This window comes from Perissodus microlepis, chromosome 16, assembly GCF_051167445.1.
Source record: "Perissodus microlepis isolate ML-2025 ecotype Zambia chromosome 16, ASM5116744v1, whole genome shotgun sequence".
Classification (NCBI taxonomy): Eukaryota; Metazoa; Chordata; class Actinopteri; order Cichliformes; family Cichlidae; genus Perissodus; species Perissodus microlepis.
The window spans coordinates 2146413-2172073 of record NC_140476.1 but is presented as its reverse complement, the minus strand read 5'-3'; the positions used below and the strand labels follow the sequence as shown (position 1 = coordinate 2172073).

The following is a 25661-nucleotide window of genomic DNA, read 5'->3' as shown; positions in this document are numbered from 1 at the left end:
ACTGGGGCCGCAGACTGCAGAGGAGGACAGAGGGAGCAGGCTGGGACGCGGCAGAAAGCGCACAGTCTGATTGGAGCCGAGTTCTCTGGGTGTATTTGAAATAACACTTTCATATACGCATATAATAACAGCGGGACACCTGCAGCTTCATTCTGCTTTCATTGAGTCACTCTTCGACAGTATGACTGGCAGCACCATCGCCAGGGTGCTGGTTGCCCTGTGTATCGGGAGCGCAGTGAACTGTATGCCCAGAGGGACGCACAGGGATCGTCGTCAGGCGCATCAGCATCACGTCCCCTCAGTCTCTCAAGGTAAGCCGTTTGTGAGTGAGTGAGTGAGTGAGTGAGTGTAGCAGCCTGTGAACTTCCAATCTGAGGCCGGAGTGGGGGGTGGGGGTGAGGACATTTTAATTAAACTGCAAAGTTTGCGCACTTTTTTGGGGGGGTCCCTTGGTGGTCCTTGCTGGATTGTGCAGTCATAAAACTCTGGATTAACCTCAGTCGCCAGAAAACCTCCTGTCCTCACCAGACTGGGTCTAAGAATGAGAAGGGAATGAAAATACAAAGAACGCCATCTGTTTAAAAGCTGGAAAAAGTCGAAAGGGAATCAGATGTGAACAAAGAAGATGGAGATAGAGAATAAAAGTGGAAGGTTATTATTCGCTGCTCTGTGCAAATGATTTATCACTCGGCATTAGGGTCCTTTGAAGTCAAGTTAACACATCCAGGCACTTTCACAGGCAGGGGAGAAGCCTTGTCCTCCAGCAGAGTGGTGATTCCAATTTAGGGTTTGCTTATCGTTGTGTGGGAGAAAAGTCCCGTGTCTGTTTTTAGCTGTGGTTGGGGCTGGACAAGTTTCCAGTGGCTGCATTTGTCTTTCAAATTTTAAAAAGATCTCTTGCTTTAATCTTTACCAAGCAGCTTTAATCTGTATCACTCAATTGTTTTTTCTCTCTGTCTTGTTTCCATTTTCACGTGTCAGAGGGTTGTATGGAGAATGGTCAGTTCTATGGAATCAATGAACAGTGGGAGCGGCAGTTTTTGGACAGCACTCTGGTCTGTACCTGCCACGGAGTTGCAGGAATCAAGTGTAAAAGCAAACCCCAAGGTTAGTTTGTGGGCTGTTAGCTGTGTCCACAAAAATCACATCTATTCTTCACTTCTGTCTGAGAAAAGAACAAAACATGTACCAAAAACATCTTTTCTGCTGTTACTCTTAAAGAGGAAAGGTGCTACGATAAAGTCAACGAGCGGTACTACACTGTGGGAGAAACTTATGAGAGACCCAAGGACGGCATGATCTGGGACTGTACCTGTATTGGATCTGGGAGGGGCAAAATCAGCTGCACCATTGCCAGTAAGTGTGTGATACTGTGTGCCTGTTTTAACTGCTCTAACCTCAGACCACACGTCTAGGACTGCCAAACAGTAAACTGGTTAACCCCCCACGCTCTCCACAGTTGATTAGAACCTGGTGCCATGCAGCTATTTGCAGTTAGTGGTTAAATAATGAAGCATCACATTTTTTCAGTTCCCTTTGTTTGCTTATGCTGATGAGCCTGAAATCATCTCTAAAATCATGTCTTCTCCTTCTCTGCACCTAGATCGCTGTCATGAGGGCGGGGCTTCATATAAGATCGGTGACACCTGGAGGAGACCCCACGACACAGGAGGCTACATGCTGGAGTGTGTCTGTCTGGGTAACGGCAAAGGAGAGTGGGCCTGCAAACCTGTTGGTGAGTCATTCAGACAGGCAGTGACTAACAGATGCATTCTTCTGTATCAGCCATATGTGTGTTTCATAGACAGCGCTGAACAAGTAATTAATGAGTTTGTACCCTGCAGCTGAGCGCTGTTACGACAATTCGGCGGGTACATCGTATGTTGTTGGGGAGACGTGGGAGAAGCCGTATCAGGGGTGGATGGTCATGGACTGCACCTGCATCGGGGAGGGAAATGGACGCATCACATGCACCTCCAGAAGTAAGAAAACGTATTTGCTTTGCTTTGTCTGCCCCCATCTACACTTCTGCTTTGCTTTCAGCTTTAGCTACGAAAAATGAAATTCAGGTTTATTTATACAGCACCAAATTACAACAACAGTCGCCTCTAGGTGCTTTATACTGTAAGTGAAGGACTCCACAGTAATACAGGGAAACCCAGCAATCAGACAAGCCACTGTGACCAAGCACTTGGAGACAGTGGGAAGGAAAAACTCCCTTTCAACAGGAAGAACCTCTGTAAGAACCATCCTCAGGAAGGGGCAGCCATCTAATTTCCTGCCGTCCTACTTTTATTCATTTGTTTTCGAGATTTTTCTTGTTTTGCATGATCTCCATGGATACGTAAGCTTGTGTGCCGACCCTCAGAAAGTCACACAAGCAGAAAATCTGAATTTATTGCTGCTGTTTTGAATCACACATGTCTGCACATCCTTTAAACCCTCAGTGAATGCCATCCACGTAGCATGGAGTCTTCTAAGAAGGACTAATGGTAAAGTGAGCTTGTTATTTCTTGGAGAATTTTAAGAGGCTGGGGAGGAAATGTTTTCCAGCTGTGTCGACAGTTTAAACCGTCACTCCAGTCCTTTATTATGTTGGCTGGTGCATCAGGTAATAATGAATGCTTTTCTCAATTAGTTTGTTGTTTTATCCAAGTGCTCAGGGTGGCCTTGGACACTTCGTAGAGTTCATCAATAAATTTCCCCATGTGTGCACAAACATGCAACCAGCTGCTAGCCAGTGATTCAGGCCCCACTCAATCGCTGCAGAGAGTTTCCCCAAGTCACCAGACTGCTTAGAGTTTCTATTTATTTTATATTCTACTTATTTCCTTCTCTCCTAGATCGCTGTAATGACCAGGATACTCTGTCCTCCTACCGTATTGGAGATACCTGGACCAAGACCGACGCCCGAGGTCACCTGCTCAAGTGTCTGTGCACGGGGAACGGCCGAGGAGAGTGGAAGTGCGAACGACATGCCTCACTTCACACCACGGGCCTGGGTGAGGACTGATAATATCCCTGTGTCTATTCTCCCCGGCTCTGTGCGAGGAGAGGAATGCGTACCAGAGACACATGTTGTGAGGCGAGAGAGATAAGAGGTGCCAAGTGTCCAAGTGATGAAGTGAGAAAAACGCAGCTTGGAACTCGTGATTGTGACCTCATGAGAAGCAGAGGCAGAAATGGGAACTCGGGAAAGTAGATGTGCAAATGTAGGGGGGAAAGTGATGACAGGGCGTGAGACAGAAACATGCTCATTGTGACTTAGAGACAGTAAGACAGTCTTTTTATTGTAGTGTAGGCGTTACTCATATACTTAAGTTGACTCATGTATGCACATGAAGTAAGTCTTTAGAACTACTAATAATTTCACTTGTTCTTTATTCGTGCTTTTTATCTAACTTGAGCTGTTGCTCTGATATCTGACTGGTGTAACGTGTTGTGTTTTAGGCACTGGCTCCCGTGTTGTCACCAACATCCACCCTGTGGTCTACCAGCCCGACGCTGTGCCCGAGCATGCCCAGAATGGAGCCTGTCAGACGGAGACGGGGCTGATGTATTCTGTTGGCCAGCGCTGGATTAAGAAACAGGGAACTACGCAGATGATCTGTACCTGCCTTGGCACCGGGTCCAGCTGCAACCCATGGGGTAATGAATTATTTCTTTGCAAATTTGCAAATTACAAAGTTCACCTGCAGAGTTAAGCATAATTAGTCTGACGGCAAAGTCAGACATACAAAAACGACTGTCAAGTGGTGTTTATGCCTCTGTTTGTTTTCCCATCCTCCTTCAGATGGACCTGCTCCAGTATACGGTGGCAACTCCGGTGGTCTGCCCTGTGTGTTCCCTTTTGTTTACAAGGGAAAGACCTACCACTCTTGTACCTCCGATGGACGTGCTGACGGGCAGCTGTGGTGCTCCACCTCGTCTGACTTTGAGACAGAGCAGAAATTTTCTTTCTGCACAGAGAAGAACGGTGAGCTAAAAGCTGGAGCGCTGACGTGTTGACATGTTTTTTCTTCTGTGGTGGTGATTGTGTGCTTCAGATAGAAATATCATGTCTTTGATATTTGAAGAAAATGAGTGTGGGCTGTTGAAAAAGACAAGAGTTGCGTTTTATCGACAGTAGGGCTTCTCCTTGTCAGTGCAGGTAATCCCCTCACGATGGGAACAAAAGGGCGTGAACATGACATGTTTCCTTTAAATGTGAGGCTTTTCCCATCTCTTAACTTTAAGACCTCATACAGGTTTTCTGATGTGCAATAACAGCGAGGCTGCAGTGAGAAGGATGCAGCTAACCATGTGCCTCCTCCTGTGTAATGACAGGCAGCTGGCCAGCTGTGAGATGGTTTTCATTGTAGCACCCAGACCTGCTGTTCTCCTAATGTGTTAAACAAAAGCCCTGAAACGTGTTAACAATGAGCTGCTACGTTCACATTTGCCCAGTTGTCACAAGCTTGTGTCCAAAGCAAGATGCACAGTCTGTCAAGGAGATGTTTATTAAACTTATTAATTCTTTTTTCTTCTTCTTTAGCAATTGTGGCAACACGTGGCGGTAATTCTAACGGTGCTCTCTGCCAGTTCCCTTTCCTCTACAATGGCAGAAACTATACCGACTGTACCGCAGATGGACGAAGGGATGGCATGAAGTGGTGCGGCACCACAACAAACTATGATGACGAGCGGCGTTTCGGGTTCTGTCCCATGGCGGGTAAGTGTGTGTAGAGTGAGAGAGGGCTGTTAGCTCATGGCTCAGCAGTTTCCTAGCAATGATGGCAGCTAATTGCTAATTGCAAAGTCTAACCTCCACCCCAGTCTGAATGCTTGCCTGACCTTTAAAGCTGATTGAATTAGCATGGAGGCGATTATCAGTGTGATGCTAGAAAGCAGCCTGGGCTGATATCACAGGCAAAATCTGTTTACACTTCTTACACCTTTTGTTTACAGCTTGGTGCCAATTAGTCTCTGTGGGTAACAAAGGAGACTGAAGCCAGTGAAACTGTGGGAGGGGTAAAACCACACTAATGTCTGAAGCAGTAATGACAGCGATGACGTTGGTGCCATCGTGCTGTAAAAAGAGAAAAATCTGATCAATTTAAACTTTGGAGACGTAAAAGTCACTTTATACAAAGCAGCTGAGCTGTCACAACAAATGTGTGTTTTTGGCATCGCAGTGAATACATTCAGAGCGCAGGTCTCCTTTATATTGACAGTAATGACTTCACAGGCATCGTCAAAACAAACACGGTCGTTGAGGTGTTAATGGTGACGTTTAATCAGGTCTGGAGCCCCCTCGCCTCCACCTGTGGCAATCTTCTTCAAAGCTTTCTGCACTGTCTGCCGTGTGCCCGCGGGACAGCCTCCAGCTGTGACCCACAGTCAGAATTTAACCTCCATTATGCAAATGTCATCATTTGCTTGGTTAGATCCACAATCTAACAACCAAACAAAACAAAGTAATCCCTTTCTCAAATTCAGCCCCCGTGCCTGGTTAAACTGTAATCAGCCTCTCAGCTGCTGATAAATCTCTTTGGCAGGAATTTAATTTAGTTCCCACAAATCGGCCAGCAGCTTTTTAAATACTTTTTAAAAACTTTGAAGTCATCAAACCAGGGTTTAAATTACACTAAAGACTATTAGTTTTATTAATTTTAAATAGATGACTGCTGATGGACTGCAGACTGACATTTAGGCAGCTGTTAATGGGTTTGTAACTGGAACAGACCCACATTTTACACGGTCTGAAGGAAAGGCTCATTTTAACTGTGAGGGTAGAAACGCGTCCAGCATGAATTCAAACAAAAATCCAACAATATAATTAATTATTTCAACTGGTCAGGACCACTGAACCCAGAAACAAAAACACATATATATGGACAAATGGACAAAAAATCTGTGGTTTTTTTTGGCTCAATTTTGAACTTTCCACTTAAGAAATGAAAGATCTGTGGTTCAGTCCCAGGAAGAGACACAAATCCCTTTGTGTCAGAAAGGGTATCCGGAGTTTAATCAAATAAATAAATACATGAAAAATCAAACATGCAGAGCTGCTCGCTGCGCTGACCCGTTTGTTGTGAATCGGGGAGCAACTAAAAATAGCTTCTCGTCATTTACTCACTCGGGCTTTCATGCATATTTATTTTGAACAGAATTCGTATGAAAGTTTTTGCATGTTTTTAACAAAAGCATACACAAAGGTTTAGTGTTAGTGACATACAACATGCAAGATGACTTTTAATAGAAAAAATATTTTATTTTATTTAAACCCACAGCAAAGCCTTCCTAAGCCACGTTCTAATCATTCCTGTACTTATGCCCTAGCTACAGCCTTCATGTGCAGTGATTGGTCCATTCTGACCAATCAGAATGCAGTAAAGTAAAAAAGGCCACACGCTTTCTTTCCACACATGCACGCTCACACATGGAAGCAGGTCTTTACTTGCATCAGACACTTTTTCAAACTTATATCTCTCTGGAAAAAATCCAAACCACTCACTCTTTTTAATTATGGCAGATTTCATACATACGAGAGCACACGACAGCTGTTTCTAGCTTTTAATCAAATTTTCTTTGCTATGGAGACAAAGACAGGTATTCTGTGGGGTCTGCATCCTCTCCCACCCTGTGCAGTAATAGCAGGGTTGAGTCAGTGATGTCCAAAGGGCATCGTTCATGTTAATGTGTTTGTTTTTATCATGATAAAGGTATGCTGTGTGTGGATCCGTGCATCTAATTTTTTTTAGTATTTCCTCCTCATTAAGACCAGCAGGAGGTGTAACATTCAGTTGCTTTTGTGTGTCCCAGCTCATGAAGAGGTGTGCACATCGAATGAAGGGGCGATGTACCGTGTAGGCGACCAGTGGGACAAGCGTCATGAGGTTCTGGGTCACATGATGCGGTGTACCTGTGTTGGCAATGGCAGAGGAGAATGGAGCTGCATTGCTTACTCTCAGCTAAACGGTAGGTGTCCACACGTGTAGCTGTAGGATACACTGTGGCAACAAGCAAGGGGCTACAGACAGGTATTAGATCTCCCTGAGTGTAAAGGTGAAAGGTCGTGCTAGATAAAAATCCCTCACCTGCACAGCTGCACTTTATGGGCCCTTAGCTGCACCTGCACTGCACACAGATACACAAACCCTGCACTGCACACAGACACACACAAACCCTGCACTGCACACAGACACACACAAACGGTGCTCAGCATTTTGTTGAATGTCTGTTTCAGACCAGTGTAGCGTGGATGGCTTGACATACGAGGTTAACCAGACCTTCACCAAGCGGCACGATGAGGGATACATGATGAACTGCACCTGCTTTGGCCAAGGCCGTGGCCGCTGGAAGTGTGACGCCATTGGTGGGTTTGTCATTGCACGCACACTTTGCATTTTTTCCAATCATCCTAATCCTTGCTTCAGTGCAGGGTGGAAGAATAGACACGACTTATCGACTAAGCTTACGCTGCGTATTTGTTAATTGGACTGAGAATCCTCTTAATTTTTATTACTAGTTAAAATATAATAACTCACAGTGAGTGCAGGCTCTGAACTGTAAATATATATGACTTTCATGAGTTTCAGTGCCCTTGTTTTTTGCATACTGTTACACTTCTGCTTTGTGCCCTCAGACCAGTGCCAGGAGCCAGAGACGAGAGCCTTTTATCAGATTGGAGACTCCTGGGATAAAGTCATCCATGGAATCATGTACAAGTGCTACTGCTATGGCAATGGTGTTGGAGAGCTGAGCTGCGAGCCCCAGCAGACGTACCCTGGTGAGGTTTTAAATGTGCTTTTGTTCGTATATTTTGGGCTGACGTGCGGCTGTAACAGCAGGAGCAAAGGGAAATTCCCAGGACTGTGATACAAATATTTTTGAGTGCGATTTAATTTACTTCAGCTTAAAAAACATTTTCAGTTTATTAAAAGTCCAAAGAATAACAGGAAGCTGTAAAGGCCAAAGGTTAAATGACGACTATCACACTCTCGCCTGTCGCGGTCCGAGCATGCTCGTTTTTTCCTCACCTGGGCACCTTTTCCAGCATCGCTTTGTGCTCCAACTCTTGAAAAATGTTTGTTCAAGTCCCTTTGGGAAAGAGGCTGTTGACTTTGATGTGAAGTAGACAGAGCCCGGAGTGGGTGTGATTTCCTCTTTTACGAGTGCACCCCCCACTCTGAGCCTTTGTTCTTGCCAGCATGTGGTACAGCCCCTGTGTTGTTGCCACAGCTGTACCAAACGCCACAGTGCAGAGCGTGTATCCAGCCCAGACACACCTACTGCACACCGAGCTCCCTGAACAGCAGGTTTCAGTTTGTGGATTTTGGTGTCACGTTAATTCAAATCTCATCTCGTAAAGTTTAAACCAGCGTCACTCAGAGCAAGACGCTACTTCACATTCAGTTACCTGGACCGTAATCTCAGCACACACCTTTCAAAATCACAGATTTTATCTGGATTTAAGTTCCCTCTTTGTACACTTTGCGTTCCCTTTTATAATCTACCACTATTACCTTCATAACAGACTCCGCTGTGTCTGTCGTGCACGTTTAATGTTTTTTAGGTGCTTTTCCAAACTTTTCTCCAACTCTATAAAAGAAAAGAGTCATGCACACATGTGAGCTTGTGTGGTGTTTCGAGGAGCAGAAACATTTCCATCTCCTGCAGCTTGGATAAATTTATCAGGTTAGTTCCAAGTGAGGCTGTAACTTTGTGCAAATGGTGACTGTTCCAGGTTTAAATGGACTGTTACTGGTTTGCTCTGTATCTGAAGCAGGTTGACAGAAGATGTAGGGCATCGTTCTACCGTAAGTGGCCATAATCGCAACCAGCTGTGAACTAGCTCCGCGCGCATGTGCATGCATGCTCTTTGGCATACAAAATACATCGTGCTAAGATTTAAGGGCAGCAGGAACCACATTCAGACTTGAACTCGGTTGGGAAAAACCATAAAAGGTAAAAATGGAAAAGCCACAGATTTCTCTTGAAGGACTTTCTAAAGCTTCTGATTTGGCACATGCGTTGATAAGATCTAGAAAAAAATGTTTTCTTGTCTGCCATCTATGCTTACGTCTTCTTGTCTGGGGTGTAATTGAATCTTTTGATGCATTTCTTATTGTTAGGATGACTCCCAGAGTGACTTCCTTTTGCCGCTGTCCTTATCACCACCACGCGGTGCGTCTGTCGGTATCAAGAATGAATGTTGTGTCTAAGTGTGAAAAGTAAAGGGTCAGGTCTGCATGCACATGCTTGTACATTAAAGAGTCATAAGTAAAGCTGGGGAGAGCGCATTTGTGAGGCTCGTTGTATAGCCGCTCTGCAGTGAGCGTGCATCCGTTCGTGCACCTCCCACATCTGATTCTGTATAACCCTTACGCTCGCCAGTGGCCTGTGGGGCTGTAATAGGCAGTAATAGGTCCCAGATTGTTTTTGAGGTTTGCGTATCTGCTAGAAACTTATGGTTAACCACGCCACTTGCTCAGAAACTGTGATTACAGGTCTGCTATTTGGAAAAAGCGGTTAGAAAACCTCAGTTCTTTATAGAAGCTACCAGTTTCTATGAGCCCAGCTTATGTCAGGAGTCTGCGCACCACATGACTTCTGTTTACATTCAGGATGACTCGATATATCCCCTTTGGATTTCTGCCTCTGCTTATACCACTTCTCTTCTTTTGTGTCTTCTAACCTGCAAAGTCATCTTGTATAATTTGTGCGTCGTTTGGTGAACTCCTACACTTCTGCAGCTTTTTATAGTGCAGACTCAAACCCTTACAGTTTTCTCTCAGATGGTGTAATGACCGCCAGATCTCACCACAGCGATGTTGTCCCCTCACAGACGAGCACTAATGCGACGGCTCGGGTGGTAACTGTTGTTTGGGTGAATATGGGGAAATTTGTTGGTTAATTGAGCAGCGAAACATGTTTCTTGGATGGAAAAGAGACTACATAGTGGAGGAATAAGTTCTGTATGTCAAATTACACTGTGTGAGAATTACAAGCTTCATACTAGTGTCAGTTTTTAACATGTTTTTGCACTTTTTTAGCTTGTTTCTGAGACAACAGGAAAAATCTTAAACTACGGTGGAAGCAGAAACTGTTGAGAGAAAGCAGAGTCTGCGCTGGAATCTCACACAGACCTGCTAGTTTTTCACGCTTTTTCTCTGCCGTGTTCAGGAAAATCCTCCCACACACCCACTCGTTGTTAAACTGGGTTATATAAAGCTGTTGGTTTTACAAAATGATATCCCACACTGGAGCACAGATGTGCCTGTTCTCCTCAGAAATGCACACTGGTCACTCACTGCACAGCGGGTGGTAAAGCAGCTCTGTCTCTGTCTCAGGTGGTCACCGTCCCGTCCAGGTGATCATCGCAGAATCTGGAAACCAACCAGACTCCCACCCTATTCAGTGGAACGCCCAGTCGTCTGCACACATCACCCAGTACATCCTTAAATGGAGAGTGGTAAGGGTTTTTTTGGAGATGTTTCCTCTTCCTCCCTGATTGGCCTAAACTTAATTAACCATTAAAACAATGTCAGCCTGTAAACTGTCCCTCAGATCTTACATCTCATGTGATTTTACAGAAAAACTCTCACAGCCCGTGGAGAGAGGTGGCAATTCCTGGCCATCTAAACTCGTACACCATCTCTGGTCTGAAACCCGGCATCACCTACGAGGGTCAGCTGATCAGCGTGCTGCATTTTGGGCGCAAAGAGGTCACACGTTTTGACTTCACCACCACTTATGGATCCTGTAAGTTAACGAAGTCACTGATGGTTTTGGAGGAATGTGTATGGGACTGTCCTGAATAACCAATCAATGACTTTCCCTGTAGTGGCTACAACACAAGGCGAGACCACCCCTCTTCCACCTGTGGTTGACATCTCAGAGTCTGTAACCGAAATTACCTCCAGCAGCTTCGTCATCTCCTGGGTTTCTGCCTCGGACACAGTTTCGGGTTTCAGAGTGGAGTACGAGCTCATCGAGCAGGGACAAGGCACTGGACAACCTATCGTTCTTGGTAGGCGCCGATACAGATATTTACACTTTAAGATCAAAAAAATTGCGTGCTGACGTTTTGCTTGATTTCAGAATCACAGAAATTCCCTCGTTCATCACAGATTTGTTGATCCAAAATATTTTCTTCCTGTCAGATCTGCCCCGCACAGCTACCTCTGTGAACATTAATGAGCTTCTCCCTGGGAGGAAGTACACTGTTAACGTCTATGAGGTTACTGAGGGAGGAGAGGACAACCTCATTCTTACTACTTCACAAACAACTGGTGCGAACACACATTATTTGTCATCATCATCACCTTGATTTTACAACTAAATGCAGCACTGAAATACAGTTCGTGTCATGCATCAACACGCACACCACAGTGGTTATAATGTAGTTTTTACACCTTGTTTCATAGTACCTGATGCTCCCAAGGAGCATGAAGTGGGGGAAGTGGGAGATACATCCATCATGATCAGCTGGGAAAAACCGCTGGCTCCCATCACTGGTAAGCTACGCTAACATTTTCAGTTGCTGGCTATTGAACTCATCTGCCTACACACGGGTAACTGTTTCCTCTTCCTCTGTGCAGGTTATCGTGTGGTCTACACTCCATCAGTAGAAGGTGAAAGCACAGAGCTGAATCTCCCTGATACAGCAACGTCTGTGACTCTGAGTGACCTTCTACCAGGGAGCCTGTACAACATCAGCATCTACGCCATTGAGGACACCCTGGAGAGTGAACCCATCTTTGTACAAGTCAGCACCTCTGGGGAACCACTGCCAGGTAAATGAGTGCTACTGGCTGATTGGTCTAAAAGATGTAAGGAATAATCCACGATGGTTCATGTCAGCACCTCTAATCTTTGCATATCATAATTTGATCTTCCGCCTGTGCCTCCATACATTTTGAATTAATACACTTGCCATGAGGGCACCTATCATAACCTGCAAGTTGTCCTGTGGCGTATTTAGAGATTTATGCCTGTTTCCAATCCTCAGTAGAAGCAAGACGAACTTTCCAAGGAAAGTCAAGTCACTGAGTTCACAGCTGTTGGGATGGAGTTATGTAAAACCTGTTAGTCTGCCAGGTCAAACATGTTGTGGCCCAGTCACACAGATGTTGGAAGAGTGTGTGTACAGTTTGTGTGATGGACTGAGGATGTGTAAATTAGCTGACTGAGTTTAATATAAGGCAGAAAAGTGAAACTCCACCTCACACCGCAGCTCATATTAGTCAGTTTTAGGCTGTTTGTTGGTTGCCATTGGGGTTGGGTGCAGGGTTGGAAGTACTTGTCTCAGTGAGCGTCCTGTAACAGTAATCATTTATAATTATTTACACACATGTTAAACACATCAGCTGCATTAGACTGGATTTATGCAACAAGCAATGAAGGTCAGATGTTTTTGGAAATGCAGTAGTCATTTAGCTTCAGAGTGAAATTCGGGGCTCTGCAAAGACCCAACCTAAAAAACTTTGTACAATAACTCAAAGTTTGCTATGAATCAAATCGCCAGCTACTTAACTTGATCTGGTATGTGTTATTTCCCTTCTTTTATTCTGCTCGGGTCAGATTTATTTCTTCTCTTACTAATTTTGTCCAGTGCTTTTGTCTCCTACCTATAAGTGGTAAAGAAGTCAGGCTCTCTGGGTTCTTCCCTCAAATGCTTCTGCATGTTTCCTTTATTAAGGGGAAGATGGTCATACACATTTAGCTGCATGTGCTGAGTGATCACAGACTCCATCCATTGCATTATACGTGCATTTTTTTCTGCTCAGCATTTTTAAATCATTTTAACCCAACGTTTTTAGTCTAACTTCAGTTTTAAAGAACACATACTGACATTTGTTTGTGTCGTACCCACAGATGAAGTGGATTCCCCGACCGACCTGCAGTTCTTTGAGGTGTCTGACAAAAAAATCGTTCTGACCTGGTCCAGACCCTCTGGTGAAATCTCTGGTTACCGGGTCACCGTGGTGCCCGTCGATGAGTCTGGTTCTTCTCAGCCAGAGATGAATCTTCCCGTCAGTCAGAACGCCTACACTGAAGTGACGCATCTACAGCCAGGAAGACTGTACCGATTCAGTGTCTATGCTGTTCGTAATGGACACGAAAGTTTGCCACTTATTGGAGAGCAATCTACCAGTGAGTATGACAGATGGCCTCCAGACTACAGGGAAATCATTTACATGCCAAAACTGGATGTGAATATACACAGCCTCTCTTCTTTGCATGAGTAAAATCTGGGTAAAGAGGCATTAACCCTAACACAACCACACTGTGAAACAGACAATACAATGTGCACATGTTTTAGTTATCCTATAAATACATGAAATCATGATTACTGATCAGAAACCATAATAAACAAGTGCTTATTTTTCCAGTGGCACATATTTCCTGTGGTAGAGTTTTTTGCATTTTGTCAGGGCGTCTGGGGATTCAGTTCTTCCAAGCAGCCTGGGCTCTGGTTCAGACTGTGGGGGCTCTGCGGGGGCCATTCCATCTGTTATAGGACCCTTCATTTCTGAAGATGGTTTGATACGACTGGCTGTTTGAATATGGGATAAAGCAGATGGAGATGAAGCGTGAAACATGCATGGCTTTTTTACAAGAACTAAAACTGTTCATACTGCTCCCGACAGTCTTTTAGATCAAACTGCTCTGAATCTAACAGTGTTCATTATCTGTCTTCTCAGAGCCAGATGCCCCCACAGACATCCATTTTGCCAATGTGACCGAGGACAGTGCAGTGGTGCTGTGGTTTGCACCCCGTGCCAAAATTACCGGCTACCGTCTCTTCCTCACTGTTGAGGGCTCCAACCCCAAGCAGCTGCGCCTGCCTGCCCGCCTCACCCAGTACACCCTCCTCAACCTGCAGCCAGATACCGAATACACAGTGACTCTGCACGCGGAGCAAGACAACACCATGAGTGCGGGAGAGACGGCTTTGTTTACAACCAGTGAGTATCCAGTGCATTAAGCTTTGTGGCCACCGAGCTTATACTTCAAACTTTTGTGCATTTTGCTATTAAAAAAGATTTTTCTGGATAAGTCGAGTCAATGAGGCGTGGCCTCCTTCAAACACCAAAGCATGAATATTGAAGTTTTTGCTGTATTTATATTCCAAGACACCAAAATTGATGAGAACACACCTTCACCTTCTGTGTTTGTAGCCCCAGCAATGGGTAATGCTCCTCATTTCAACACTGATGTGACTGATTCCTCCATTATAATCACCTGGACTCCAGTTCCCCGCGTTGGCTACAAGGTACCCTCACTTACAGTATATTTTTGCATGATTTGCCTTTTTGGGTGCAGGTTTTCATCTTTACGTGAGTAATTCTGACTGTTTTTCTTTTTTTCCTAATCGTTAAATGCATTTTCCTGTTTGCTGTGCAAAGCACATTCCAGTTATTCTTACTTGAGTGTGCGCCTGTCAGAGTTGGCTACTAACATGGGAACTTGAACCCTCTGAGATATATCTGATTGGTTAGAAGATGTCGCACCAGAGATGAGAATGTTCTGCTGGCTTCAGTGTTCTTGGGAAAGCACTGACCTCTGACCTTTACCTCCTGTACCCCCAGTCCGTGTCTCGCTCTGCTCAGTCTGTCTGACTGTGTGCATTTATCTTTCAGCTGACAGTACGGCCCAGTCAGGGTGGGGAAGCCCCGAGAGATGTGACCTCTGAGTCAGGAAGTATCTACGTTTCCGGTCTGACTCCAGGAGTGGAGTACACCTACAGCGTCCAGCCGGTCATTAATGGATACGAGCAGGGAACTCCGATCACACGCCGCATTGTCACACGTAAGTGGACTCTTTTCATTCCACTTTCCAAACCTTTTTTTCTCTGTTTTGCATTCTTTTTCCACACGTCCTCCTCTGATCTTCTATCCTTCTTCCTCTCCAGCTCTGTCTCCTCCAACCGATCTCAATCTGAAGCCTAACCCAGGCACCGGTGGTGTCACAGTGGAATGGAATGGAGCCAGTACTCCAGGTACACACATGTGCAATAAAAAGAAAAATCCCAACAAACAAATCATGAATAACCAGTCAAACAACTAAATACCTCTCTTATCCCTCTAAGACATCACTGGGTACAGAGTGACATGCACTCCCACTGACGGACAACAAGGAAACAGTGTGGAGGAATTTGTGGAAGCTGGTGAGAACTCCTGCACTCTGGAAAACCTGAGCCCTGGTGTGGAGTACAACATCAGTGTTGTCGCTGTTAAAGATGAGATGGAGAGCACTCCGGTATCGACTGTCATTACACCAGGTGAGATGTTTAATTTCATAAGAAGGCCTCTCAGAGGTTTGAATGGGTTTTCTTCCCGGTCCATCAGTCCATGCAGACAGGATGTGCATGTGTGCAGAATGGAAAGTCATTCTCTAATCAGCTGCAGAAACAACATGTTGTTAACACCTACCAGCACCTACCAGCTCTTTTCTGATACTGTTGCTCTCTGCATAGGCACCAGCAGCTAAGTGCCTATACTAAAGTGACTCATAGGTAACACTAATGCTTTTAATGTTAACTTTATATATCACCAAATGGTAACATAGGTATATTACCATTTGGTGATATATATATCTGTATATCAGGAGATGCAAACTTAACATTAGGGCTTCCATCAGTGTCACCCTGCTGGAAGTCCAGTGTTTGTGGCCCAGATTAACCAGTTTGTATCCTTTCTCTCCTTTTTCTTTTTCCTCACGTTTGGCTCTTTGTTTCTTTGTTTGGCGTTTCTGGGTTTTTTCTCTCTTCCTTTCTCTGCCCCCAAATCTCTTCCCATCCATCCAGAAGTACCACAGCTGACTGACCTCAGCTTTGAGGATGTGAGCGACACCACTATCAGTCTACGCTGGACACCGTTCGACACCAAAGCCATCACTGGTTACAGGATCACTGTAGTTGCAGCCGGCGAGAGCGTACCGATCTTTGAAGACCAGGTGCTGCCCACAACCGGTCAGTACACGGTCTACGGACTGGAACCAGGCATCGACTATGACATCAGCGTTACCACTCTGACGGAGAATGGCGAGAGCGAGCCCACCACGCTCACTCAGCAGACCTGTAAGAGCCGTGTTTCTACCAAGCTGAACTAAAAAATCCACACGTTTAGTGTGAATTCACTGTTTAGGTTATATAATGTAATAAAGCTCTTATTAAACCTTTGACACGGCTCTTTAAACAACAGAAACCTTTAGGTTGCTGATGTAATTGCTGTGCGTGTTTTGTTGTCAGTTTAATAGCCCTGAGTGTGTGTGTGTGTGTGTGTGTGTGTGTGGGGACCATCTGGTATTAGTTGAGAGGTTTACCATACTAAGGCTTACCCTCCCACCCCCCACCAGTACAAACAGTGCTTGTTCTCCCAGCTTGAAGATGTTGTAAAACTTCAGAAGAGGATTTGCACTGACACACAAACACATCACAGACTCGTCTTTTAAAAGACGGTCGTGTAAATATTTCACTTTCTCTTTTAGTTGTTCCCTTATGTTTGTCTTTTCTCTTGCATCCTTTCGTGGAGTTATTAAATTTCCCGAATCCCGTTTCACAACCAATAAGAAATCTCATAAATCTAACAGTCTGCTCTGTCTTTCCCACAGCTGTGCCAGCTCCCACTGATTTAGCCTTTGGGCAGGTTGGGCCAGACACCATGGAGGTCACCTGGGTCTCTCCCCAAGTCCCAAACACTGCTGACATTAACAGTTTCCGTATCAGGTAGGTGAAGAAACACAAAAATGTCCTCATGCAGTAGCTTGTGAATATAGCTGATGTCGGTCTCTGTATCATTCAGGTATCATCCCATCGATGATGAAGATGAGATCACAGAGACCAGCGTAGGAGGGACGGCTAACAGTGTGGTGCTAAGAAGTAAGCTGTAGTAATCATGATTAACACAAAGCCAGGTACAGTCACAGAAGCAAGGGCTGAATTCACATCTGTGCTGTTGTTGCTGTCTGCAGATTTGCTGCCCAACACCGAGTACCTGGTGAGCGTGATGTGTGTTTATGAGGAGAGGGAGAGCTCGCCTGTGGTTGGCTCTCAGAAAACAGGTGATTCTAAGTCAGGAGCAACTTTGCATCAGCCTAGAATCAGCCACTGGCATCATAAGAGCAAGTGAAATCATCTTTATCCTTCTTTGTCCCGACCTGCCGCAGCTCTGGACTCACCCGTCGGCCTGCAGTTCTCTGAGATCATGACCAACTCCTTCACCATCCACTGGTTCGCTCCGCAGAGTAAGATCAGCGGCTACCGCATCCGTTACCAGATGGTGACGGGTGGGAGGTCCAAAGACGAGAGGCTGCCCCCGTCCAGGAAGCACTTCACTCTGACAGGACTCACTCCTGACACAGAGTACTTGGTCAACATCTTCGCCGTGAGCGGGACACAGGAGAGCCTGCCGCTCAGCGGGACACAGAAAACAAGTATGAACGCCACTTTCAATGTTTTATCCACTCACGACGTTATCGCCAACACGTCGGATATGTATTTATTTTTCTTTCTGGCGTCTTTGTCCAGTCTCTGATGCTCCCACTGACCTGGAAGTGCTAGACTCGAACCCGACAAGCATCACTGTCCGCTGGGCTGCTCCCCCAGTTACTGTGCGCTACTACAGGATCACCCATGGGGAGTCAGGTAGACTTGCAGATTTAATTTGTACTAAGAACTGTATATTTTTCTGACTATATTATTCCTTTTTGCAATTTTTTTTGGCCAGTCATTAGTAAATCGTTACACTTGCAAACGGACGGTCTTACTTTTTGCCTCAGGTGGTCATGGTAATCCTAAGGAGTTCACGGTTCCTGGCTCTCAGTCCACCGCCACAATCTCTAACCTGAAGCCTGGAACTGACTACACTATCACTGTGTACGCTGTGACCGGCAGAGGAGACAGCCCCGCATCCAGCGTCCCAATCTATGTCACTCATAAGACAAGTACGGACACACAAAGTGCACAATCTCTCTGAGACATAACAGCGTTACACTTTCCTTTTCATCTCTGTTTTCTTCTCTTGCAGGTGTCGACTCTCCCTCTGAGATGGAGGTGACAGATGTGAATGACAACAGCATCACAGTAAGGTGGAGCCCCGCCGCAGGCCCCATCAAGGGTTACAGGGTGACTGGGGCTCCTAGAAATGGACTGGGACCATCTTTTACCGAGGTGGTGGCTCCAGGTACGTTTCCCACATTCACAGCGTGTTGTGAAGTTTAGCTGTAAACTTTGAGCCGTGTTGATTTTCCCTTTTTTGTTGTTTCCAGATCAGACAGAGTTTACTTTTTCAGGCCTGATGCCGACGTCGGAGTATACCTTTAGTGTGGTTGCTCAAGTACAAGACGGGGAGAGCTCTCCACAGGTGGTGACGGCTTCAACAAGTAAGGATTTGCCTTGTGGAAACTTTTAACTGAAAGTTTACTTAAACGACATCACCTTCTCATACTTGTCTTTCTTATCCTCTCTCATTCCCTTTAGATGTAGACCGCCCCAAAGACCTGACCTTCTCAGACGTTGATTCAACCTCACTGCGGATCACCTGGGACAGTCCCGAGGGAACCGTCACGTCTTACCGAGTGTTCTATTCAAGTTCTGAGGAGGGGGAGAGAGAGCTGCTTCCTGCTCCCACAGGAGACGCCGAGTCAGCCGACATATACGGTCTCCAGCCCGGCACCGAATACACCGTGAAGGTCATTGCTCTGTACGATGACACAGAGAGCACAGCCGTGGTTGGGACACAAGCTACAGGTAGGGAAGGGAACATTTATAACTACATGTTTGAGTGCATTTTCCAGCGTCAAAGCTTTCTAATTAATGCGAAACAGCAGTTCAAGTGAAAAACCCAGGTTTCCTCTTCTGTTTCCTAATAACACTTATTTTTCTTTTTTCCCTCCTTCCAGCAATCTCTCCTCCAACTAACCTCCAGTTCTCCCAGGTCAGCCCTACTTCTTTCATTATGCGCTGGGACATGCTGGGTCAGGACAATCAGCTAACAGGGCTCAGGGGCCTCACGGGCTACCGTGTGGTGGTAAACCCAAAGAACAAGAGCGGGCCTACCAAAGAGATCAACCTGGCCCCAGACACCACTCAGGCACACATTTCTGGGCTCATGGTGAGTAAATCAAATAAATTTCCAGTGCCTTAAACTTCAATAGCTTAGCCATCACAGATACTGACACTTTTTCAGTCTCTCTTAAGTATCGATACCAGACGAGAAAGAAAAATGTGCTCACTGATAAGTTGGGAATAATTCTGTACATGATGTAATTGTAAGCATTTAGCCTGCTCGACCAGCTTTAGTGCATTTACATGTGCAGTAACACACACACACACACACACACACACACACACACATGTGGAGGTCTGCACACTTGCTGATAACGACTCTGTTTAACGAGGCTTTCACAGGCACACCCATGCCTGTGCACAAACATGCACAGACATATAATCTCGCAGCTTCAGTCGCTATTTTGACTCTCAGCCTTGTGGAGAATGTAACCGTATCTCTTTGGGTCCCGTTAGATTGCAACCACCTATGAAGTCAACGTTTATGCCCTGAAGAACTCTCTAACCAGCAGGCCCGTCCAGGGAGAGGTCACCACCCTGGAGAGTGAGTTTATAAAATGGATAATTTGACGCATAATAATGAAGAGCTGCTTTTATTCCATCTTATTAATACTTTTGCTCTGGTGCTGCTTTGCTTCAAGATATCAGCCCGCCTCGTCGTGTGCGTATCTCTGATGTTAATGATTCCACCATCACGCTGACATGGCGGGCCAAGCCAGACCCCATCTCTGGTTTCCTGGTTGAGGCCACGCCCACCCACCTCTCTTCCGGCTACACACCCATCCAAAACACCATCAGCCCTGATTTGCGCTTATACACTATTACAGGTACGAGACAGCAGAGTTAAACATGTGTTTCTGCACATACAGACTCTCGCTAACATGTCTGTATTAACACTCTAGGTCTGGAGCCTGGCACCAGTTATAAGATCAACATCTATACGCTGAAAGGACATGGGCGCAGCGTACCTTTCACACTCACAGCGACCACAGGTAACTGTGCACATCACACAGTATTATGTATTTACTTAAGAAAGAAAGACTTTCTCCATATTTTCTGAGTAATCACTTTTCTGTCTGTCTTGTAGCTCAGCCTCTGGTCATCCCACCCACAAATATTCGCTTCACCTCCCTGAATCCGAACAGCATTTCTTTCATGTGGGAGCCGTCACGCAGCCCAGGCATTACAGGGTACTACGTCACCTATGAGGAGGCGGGTGGTGTGCCTCGAGAGGTCCTTCCTAGACCCCATGCAGGCCAGGACTTTGTTACCATCAATGGTAAGTGTCCATGAGTGTTACTACATGTCATGTAAATGTTTATTTTAAAAAAATGATGAATCTTTTTGACTTTTTGTTTGAAAATAGGTCTGAAACCAGGAACGGAGTATGTCATTAAGATCGTAGCCCTGCAGAATGCTTTGAGAAGCACACCGCTGGTGGGGAAAGCCAGAACCCGTAAGTGCAGACGTCGTCCACCTGCAGTCGTTTATCGACTGTAACTATTTTTGTTACAGTTCAGCTACAGATGTTTCTACGTTTCACTGTATGTCGAATGTATTAAACGCTTTTATTCTGACTTCTGGTATCACTTAAGAGAAACTGAACATTGCAAAGTTATTTCTCTTGCATTGAAGGGGAAAAAAAAAACTATTCCCATCACCTTTTTAAAATGTGATATGCTAAAGGTGGGACATGCTGTTGTGGAATAATATACTCAGTTTATGAGTACTTCTACAAAGACTTACAGATTACACCATTAAATAAAAGCCTTAAAGGTTGTTTTTTTAAAGTTTCCCACTTGCAGCAGTTAGATGATGTAATGAAAACTTTGACTTTGATTATTTTTCACGATTGTTGTTAAGAGTAACTTCTCTCAGAGAGACAAAACCAGCAGTAATAACTGCTACATGAGCTGTGCTGTGCTGCCCTCTGCTGGCCATGCAGCACTGCTGTAAATATGTTGGGCAATTTATGCTTGCCGGAGGGCCTGAGTTTAGCTGTCCAAAGCTCTTTTAACCATTATACAATGAAACCAATCCAACCTGAGTACTGGAATCTAAGAATCTAACAGCCAGCACACGTTTGTCTTTGATCCAATCAGAACCAGCTCCAGATTCTCAGCTGTTGTTCCCTGAGCTGCCTCAGCTTCCTGTTCCTCATCGCCCCACCACTGACATTCTGGATGTTCCCGAGTCCTTTGATGACAAAATGTAAGCATTGCCACAGTCATATGGAAAGGAAGGACATTTCTTTAACCACCTTAACAGTGTTTTCAGATTTCGCACCTCTTGATTTTTGCTGTTTTATCATCCCTTTCTTTTTGTTTCTCCAGTTTTAACTCCAACCACATCCACCTGGTTGGCACCAGCGGCCAGAACCAGCCAGGCCAGCAGGGTCAGCATATCTATACAGAGTATCAGGGTCTGGGCCCCAATAATGGATTCGGCCCCTACAGTGGACCCAAGGAAGGCCAGAGACCCACTCTCAAAGAGCCCTTAATTTATATTCCTGTGGCAGGCCCTGATGGAAACAGAGTACCTTTGGTCAAGGTGGGTGAGGCCCTGACGTAGCTATAATCTTGTTTCAGTAAAGCAGTGAAAGCATCTCCAACACGTTACATCAGCTTTATTTGATGAAATCAAAGTAAAAACAAATCTTATGTCTTATGCATGCTGGTTGATTTCAGAGCAGGTACAAATACATGACCCTAATTAATATTCATGTGCTCACACTTTGTTCCATGTGGCTCCTGTAGGTGAGCGACGGCCCTCTGCCTGGTCTCGCGTTTGGTTTTTCTGACAGTGAAACAGAGATTCCCCAAGAAGCTCAGACAATCACAACCATCTCCTGGAAACCCATCCCTCACACGACAGAGTACGAGGTGTCCTGTAATCCTATCACACACCTGGAGGAAGGAGGCTTCCAGGTACAGACGCGTGTGCGCACACATTCACGTGCGAGCTCGTTTGATATGAGAGGACGTTCCTCATTCAGCTGCTTTATCTTTCTCCACACAGATGCGTCTCCCTGGCAACTCCACCAGCGCCACTCTGATTGGACTGACGTCTGGAGCTTCCTATAATGTGATTGTGGAGGCCATGAAGGGCGGGGCTAAAGAGAAGGTTTTGGAGGAAGTCGTAATCGCTGGCGATGCTGGTACAGCAGTTTACACTCGCAATTTTATTCTTTGATCACAGAAAATTGATAAGTAGAAAAGATTCAAAGAGTCTGAAGTGGAAAATGGGAAAATATTAAATCAATAACCCGATGAGTTTCTTAATGAGCAATAAAAAAAAATTGTTTTTTTGTCTTCAAAGGTGGCATCCCCATCACCCCCAAACGGGACGTGTGCTACGACACGTTCACACACACCTACCATGAAGTGGGCTCAGAGTGGGAGCGCATGTCAGAGACGGGCTTCAAGCTGTGGTGCCGCTGCCTGGGGCTGGGCAGTGGGCATTTTAGGTGTGATTCATCCAGTGAGTGGCTTATTAACCCCATCCCAGCATGCTTTGCAAAACCCTACCATGGAATTAAAGTCCAGTAATAATTCTATGTGATTTAAACACGAGGAATTTTTAAGTGGGAGGCATAAAACAAGCAAATGGAAATTCAGTTAAACACATAAAATGATGCCATTTGCCTTTATGCACATTATAAATTCCTGAGTCATAGAATCAGTGGATGTTCTATGTGCAGCAGCATGCAGTAGTAATAAAATGTCAGCATGGGCAGCAATGAGAAATAGACCTTTGCATAGAACATTTTTTGCCTCAGGTTTAAATGTATTTGCTGTTTCAGTTAATCATAAAGAAAATGATTTTACTGTGTGTGAGTCAGCTGTAGCCTTCCCATGTGGATCCCTCTGATCCTTCTCTGCAAACTGTGAAAACCTCACATCAAACTGATCTGCCCGACTGAGCCTCGCACTCAGTTATTTGTATTGTCCATAACTGCAAAGCTAACATGACAATACGAGAAACTGAGAGCATTTCATTTTTCTGTATATTTATTATGTGTCTGCACACGCTGCATAAATATGTATCTGTGAATGGGCTCGACTGATGAACTGCTTTCTTTATCTTTTGCACATCTGTGCATTCACTCCCTCTCTGCATCATTTCCTCGTCCCTTTCTTTTTTCCTGTCTGTCCCTCTCTTTGCTGCCTCTCCCTTCTTCAGAGTGGTGCCATGATGGCGGCAATAACTACCCTATTGGAGAAAGGTGGGATCGCCGCGGTGAGGATGGTCACATGATGAGCTGCACCTGTCTGGGCAACGGCAAAGGAGAATTCAAATGTGAACCTCGTGAGTGCTGACTGCCAGACACACACGTGTTAGGTTAATGATACGAGAACACGTTTGGTGTGAATAAAGTGATGAGGTCTGTGTCAGGATTTTTTTAACGTGTTGAGTTTACTCTCATGCTGTTGTTCTTTAATTTCTATCCTTCTCCAGATGAGTCGACTTGCTATGACGATGGAAAAATGTACCAGGTCGGGAAGCAGTGGCAGAAGGAGTACCAGGGAGCCATCTGTACCTGTACTTGCTATGGAGGACTACAGGTAAGAACGCCACCTGTAGTGTTGCTTTAAAGCTCTTTAAAGGTGTTTGTGTGCACTCAAGGCCAGGCTGGTTGTGTGTGTGAGTAACATTTCTCTCTCTTCTCTTCAGGGCTGGCGATGTGAGAACTGCAGGAGGCCAGGAGGACAGCCTGAGCTGGAGGCTGACCTCCTCCAGCCTGTTCGCCCAGACGTCTTTGATCGTTACAGAGAAAATGCTCTTCGCAAACTGGTCAGTGTCTTTTTCTAATAGTAATCGTTCCAATGAAGATTTACATCAGATAAAAATGTAGCTGTAGCCCATAAAACATGCATGTTTCCTCTCCCTTCTCCCTGTGACGTGCCCTTCTCTGTTCTCCAGAACATCCAGTGTCCGATTGAATGTTTGAGGCCGGAGCTGCTTGCAGACGCTATCAGCCCACAAGAGTAGAGACGAAAGGAGTACGAGTAAAGGAGGACAAAGTGACGAGATCCCTAACAGCGTCAGCATCGCTTCAAGATGGAAGCCCCCGCTCGCTTTTGTGAAAAGGAAATATTCCATCAGATTTGTGCCTTAATTTTTTTCCCACCAAATTGTAGTGCCTTAACAACACTTTTCTACTCCACTCCTTGTGCCTTTCAAAGACATGTAGCAGCTTTCTTTGTGGGTTTTGAGCCTCTTTTCTTCAACAGAACCAGGGATTTCTTCCATCAGAGTAATTTTAGACATATCTGTCAGAGCACAAATCCTGCTGCTTCACCCCCTTGAACGTTCATTCCCTAAATGTCCTGTTCTCTCTCTCTCACACACACACACCTACACACACACACACACACACACACACACACACACAGAAGCAGTATTGTTATGTGTGTTTTGACTGTTGTATTGGTGCTTTTGTTTTCAGAACATTCCTCTTTCAAACACAGAATGCATTTATGCAAATCTCTAAATGATGTCTGTAGCCACCTTTTGTTGCCATATCCGTTTTTTTCAAATGCATTTAGATAATGGTGGAATGCATTTTGTGGGTCCTTCCATATCAATAGAAAGAGGGAGAGCTGTTTTGCAAAGGCAGTTTCAAAGCCATGCAGTATTGCTATTATACCCCCAAAATAACTTTTAGCTCCTGTGGGTCAGTTTTAGTGACATATACAGAAACGACTGTCACAATCAGATTAAAATAAAACTGCTATGACAGTTTTTATTAGCGTGAATCTACATTCTTTGTAGTGAAGTGTAATTCCCTTTGTTACGAGGAAAGCACTCCTGTAAGTATCCTGTGTATATCTGTGGTCTGCTAGTTTGAAGAGCAGCTGATCTTTTTCAATGACAAAAAGATTTGAAACAGCCTTCCTGTTACTTTTGATGTGTCTGCTATTAATCTTTAATTCACAATGCAGACGGTCGTCGTCAGCAATATGAGTACAAATTATAGAACCTATAAAAAAATTAAAAAGTAAACCCAGAACTGGCTCACCTAAAAATGTAACTGTTGTTTCAAAAATAAGTTGGAGAATTCACCATCATTTCCCAGTGGATTACATTTTAGTGTTTTTTTAATTCAGTTCTTTTATTTATCCCTTGTTATTCAGGCATTTTGTTCAGTGCTATTTTAGGGTGTACACTTTATTTTTGATTCATTTGTTTTTTATGTTGTTGGTGCCAGACTCTGAACTACTGTGGACTGAATCTTTTTAATAAACTGATAAAAACACATGTCTGTTAGTGAGACTGAATTCATTCCTAGTTATCTCTTGCTCTACAAAACAGAATTATGACAGTTTTATACAGTGCCTGAAGTCACTTTTACTTCAGTGAAATTTTACTTAGTTTGGTCAGCAAACGCTGTAGTTTTAGTCAGTTACCTATTAAAACCTTGGCAAATACTTTGTTTAAAAAGCCTAAATCAGAGAACCATGCGGGGCGGATCTAGAGAAATTTTCTTAGGATGGCATGAGGGTGGCAAGGAAATCAAATGGTGTGGCAAAATCAAAGCCTTTTTTTCAGACACATATGCAGGTGGTTACATATTGTTAAAATAATTCAAATGCAGTAAGTA

At 44.8% G+C, this 25661-nt stretch overlaps 1 protein-coding gene across 1 annotated transcript; it reads left to right on the top strand.

Annotated features, from left to right (window-relative positions):
• LOC146370182 (fibronectin-like) lies at positions 1-25318 on the top strand. Its single transcript, XM_084908035.1, has 49 exons — positions 1-311; positions 982-1107; positions 1222-1356; positions 1604-1735; positions 1845-1982; positions 2844-3002; positions 3451-3648; positions 3794-3976; positions 4535-4711; positions 6805-6960; positions 7229-7357; positions 7628-7771; positions 10335-10456; positions 10578-10746; positions 10829-11014; positions 11148-11276; positions 11412-11501; positions 11586-11780; positions 12862-13140; positions 13692-13955; positions 14169-14263; positions 14631-14799; positions 14903-14989; positions 15080-15271; positions 15797-16069; positions 16603-16717; positions 16794-16870; positions 16963-17052; positions 17158-17424; positions 17519-17635; positions 17770-17934; positions 18018-18173; positions 18259-18372; positions 18470-18739; positions 18892-19103; positions 19514-19601; positions 19699-19884; positions 19960-20049; positions 20145-20336; positions 20424-20513; positions 21160-21268; positions 21391-21607; positions 21814-21984; positions 22076-22214; positions 22376-22537; positions 23240-23365; positions 23516-23622; positions 23732-23851; positions 23981-25318. The coding sequence occupies exons 1-49, from the start codon at positions 182-184 to the stop codon at positions 24047-24049; spliced, it is 7506 nt and encodes a 2501-aa protein (XP_084764161.1). The 5' UTR covers positions 1-181; the 3' UTR covers positions 24050-25318.
• The last annotated feature ends 343 nt before the right edge of the window (positions 25319-25661 follow it).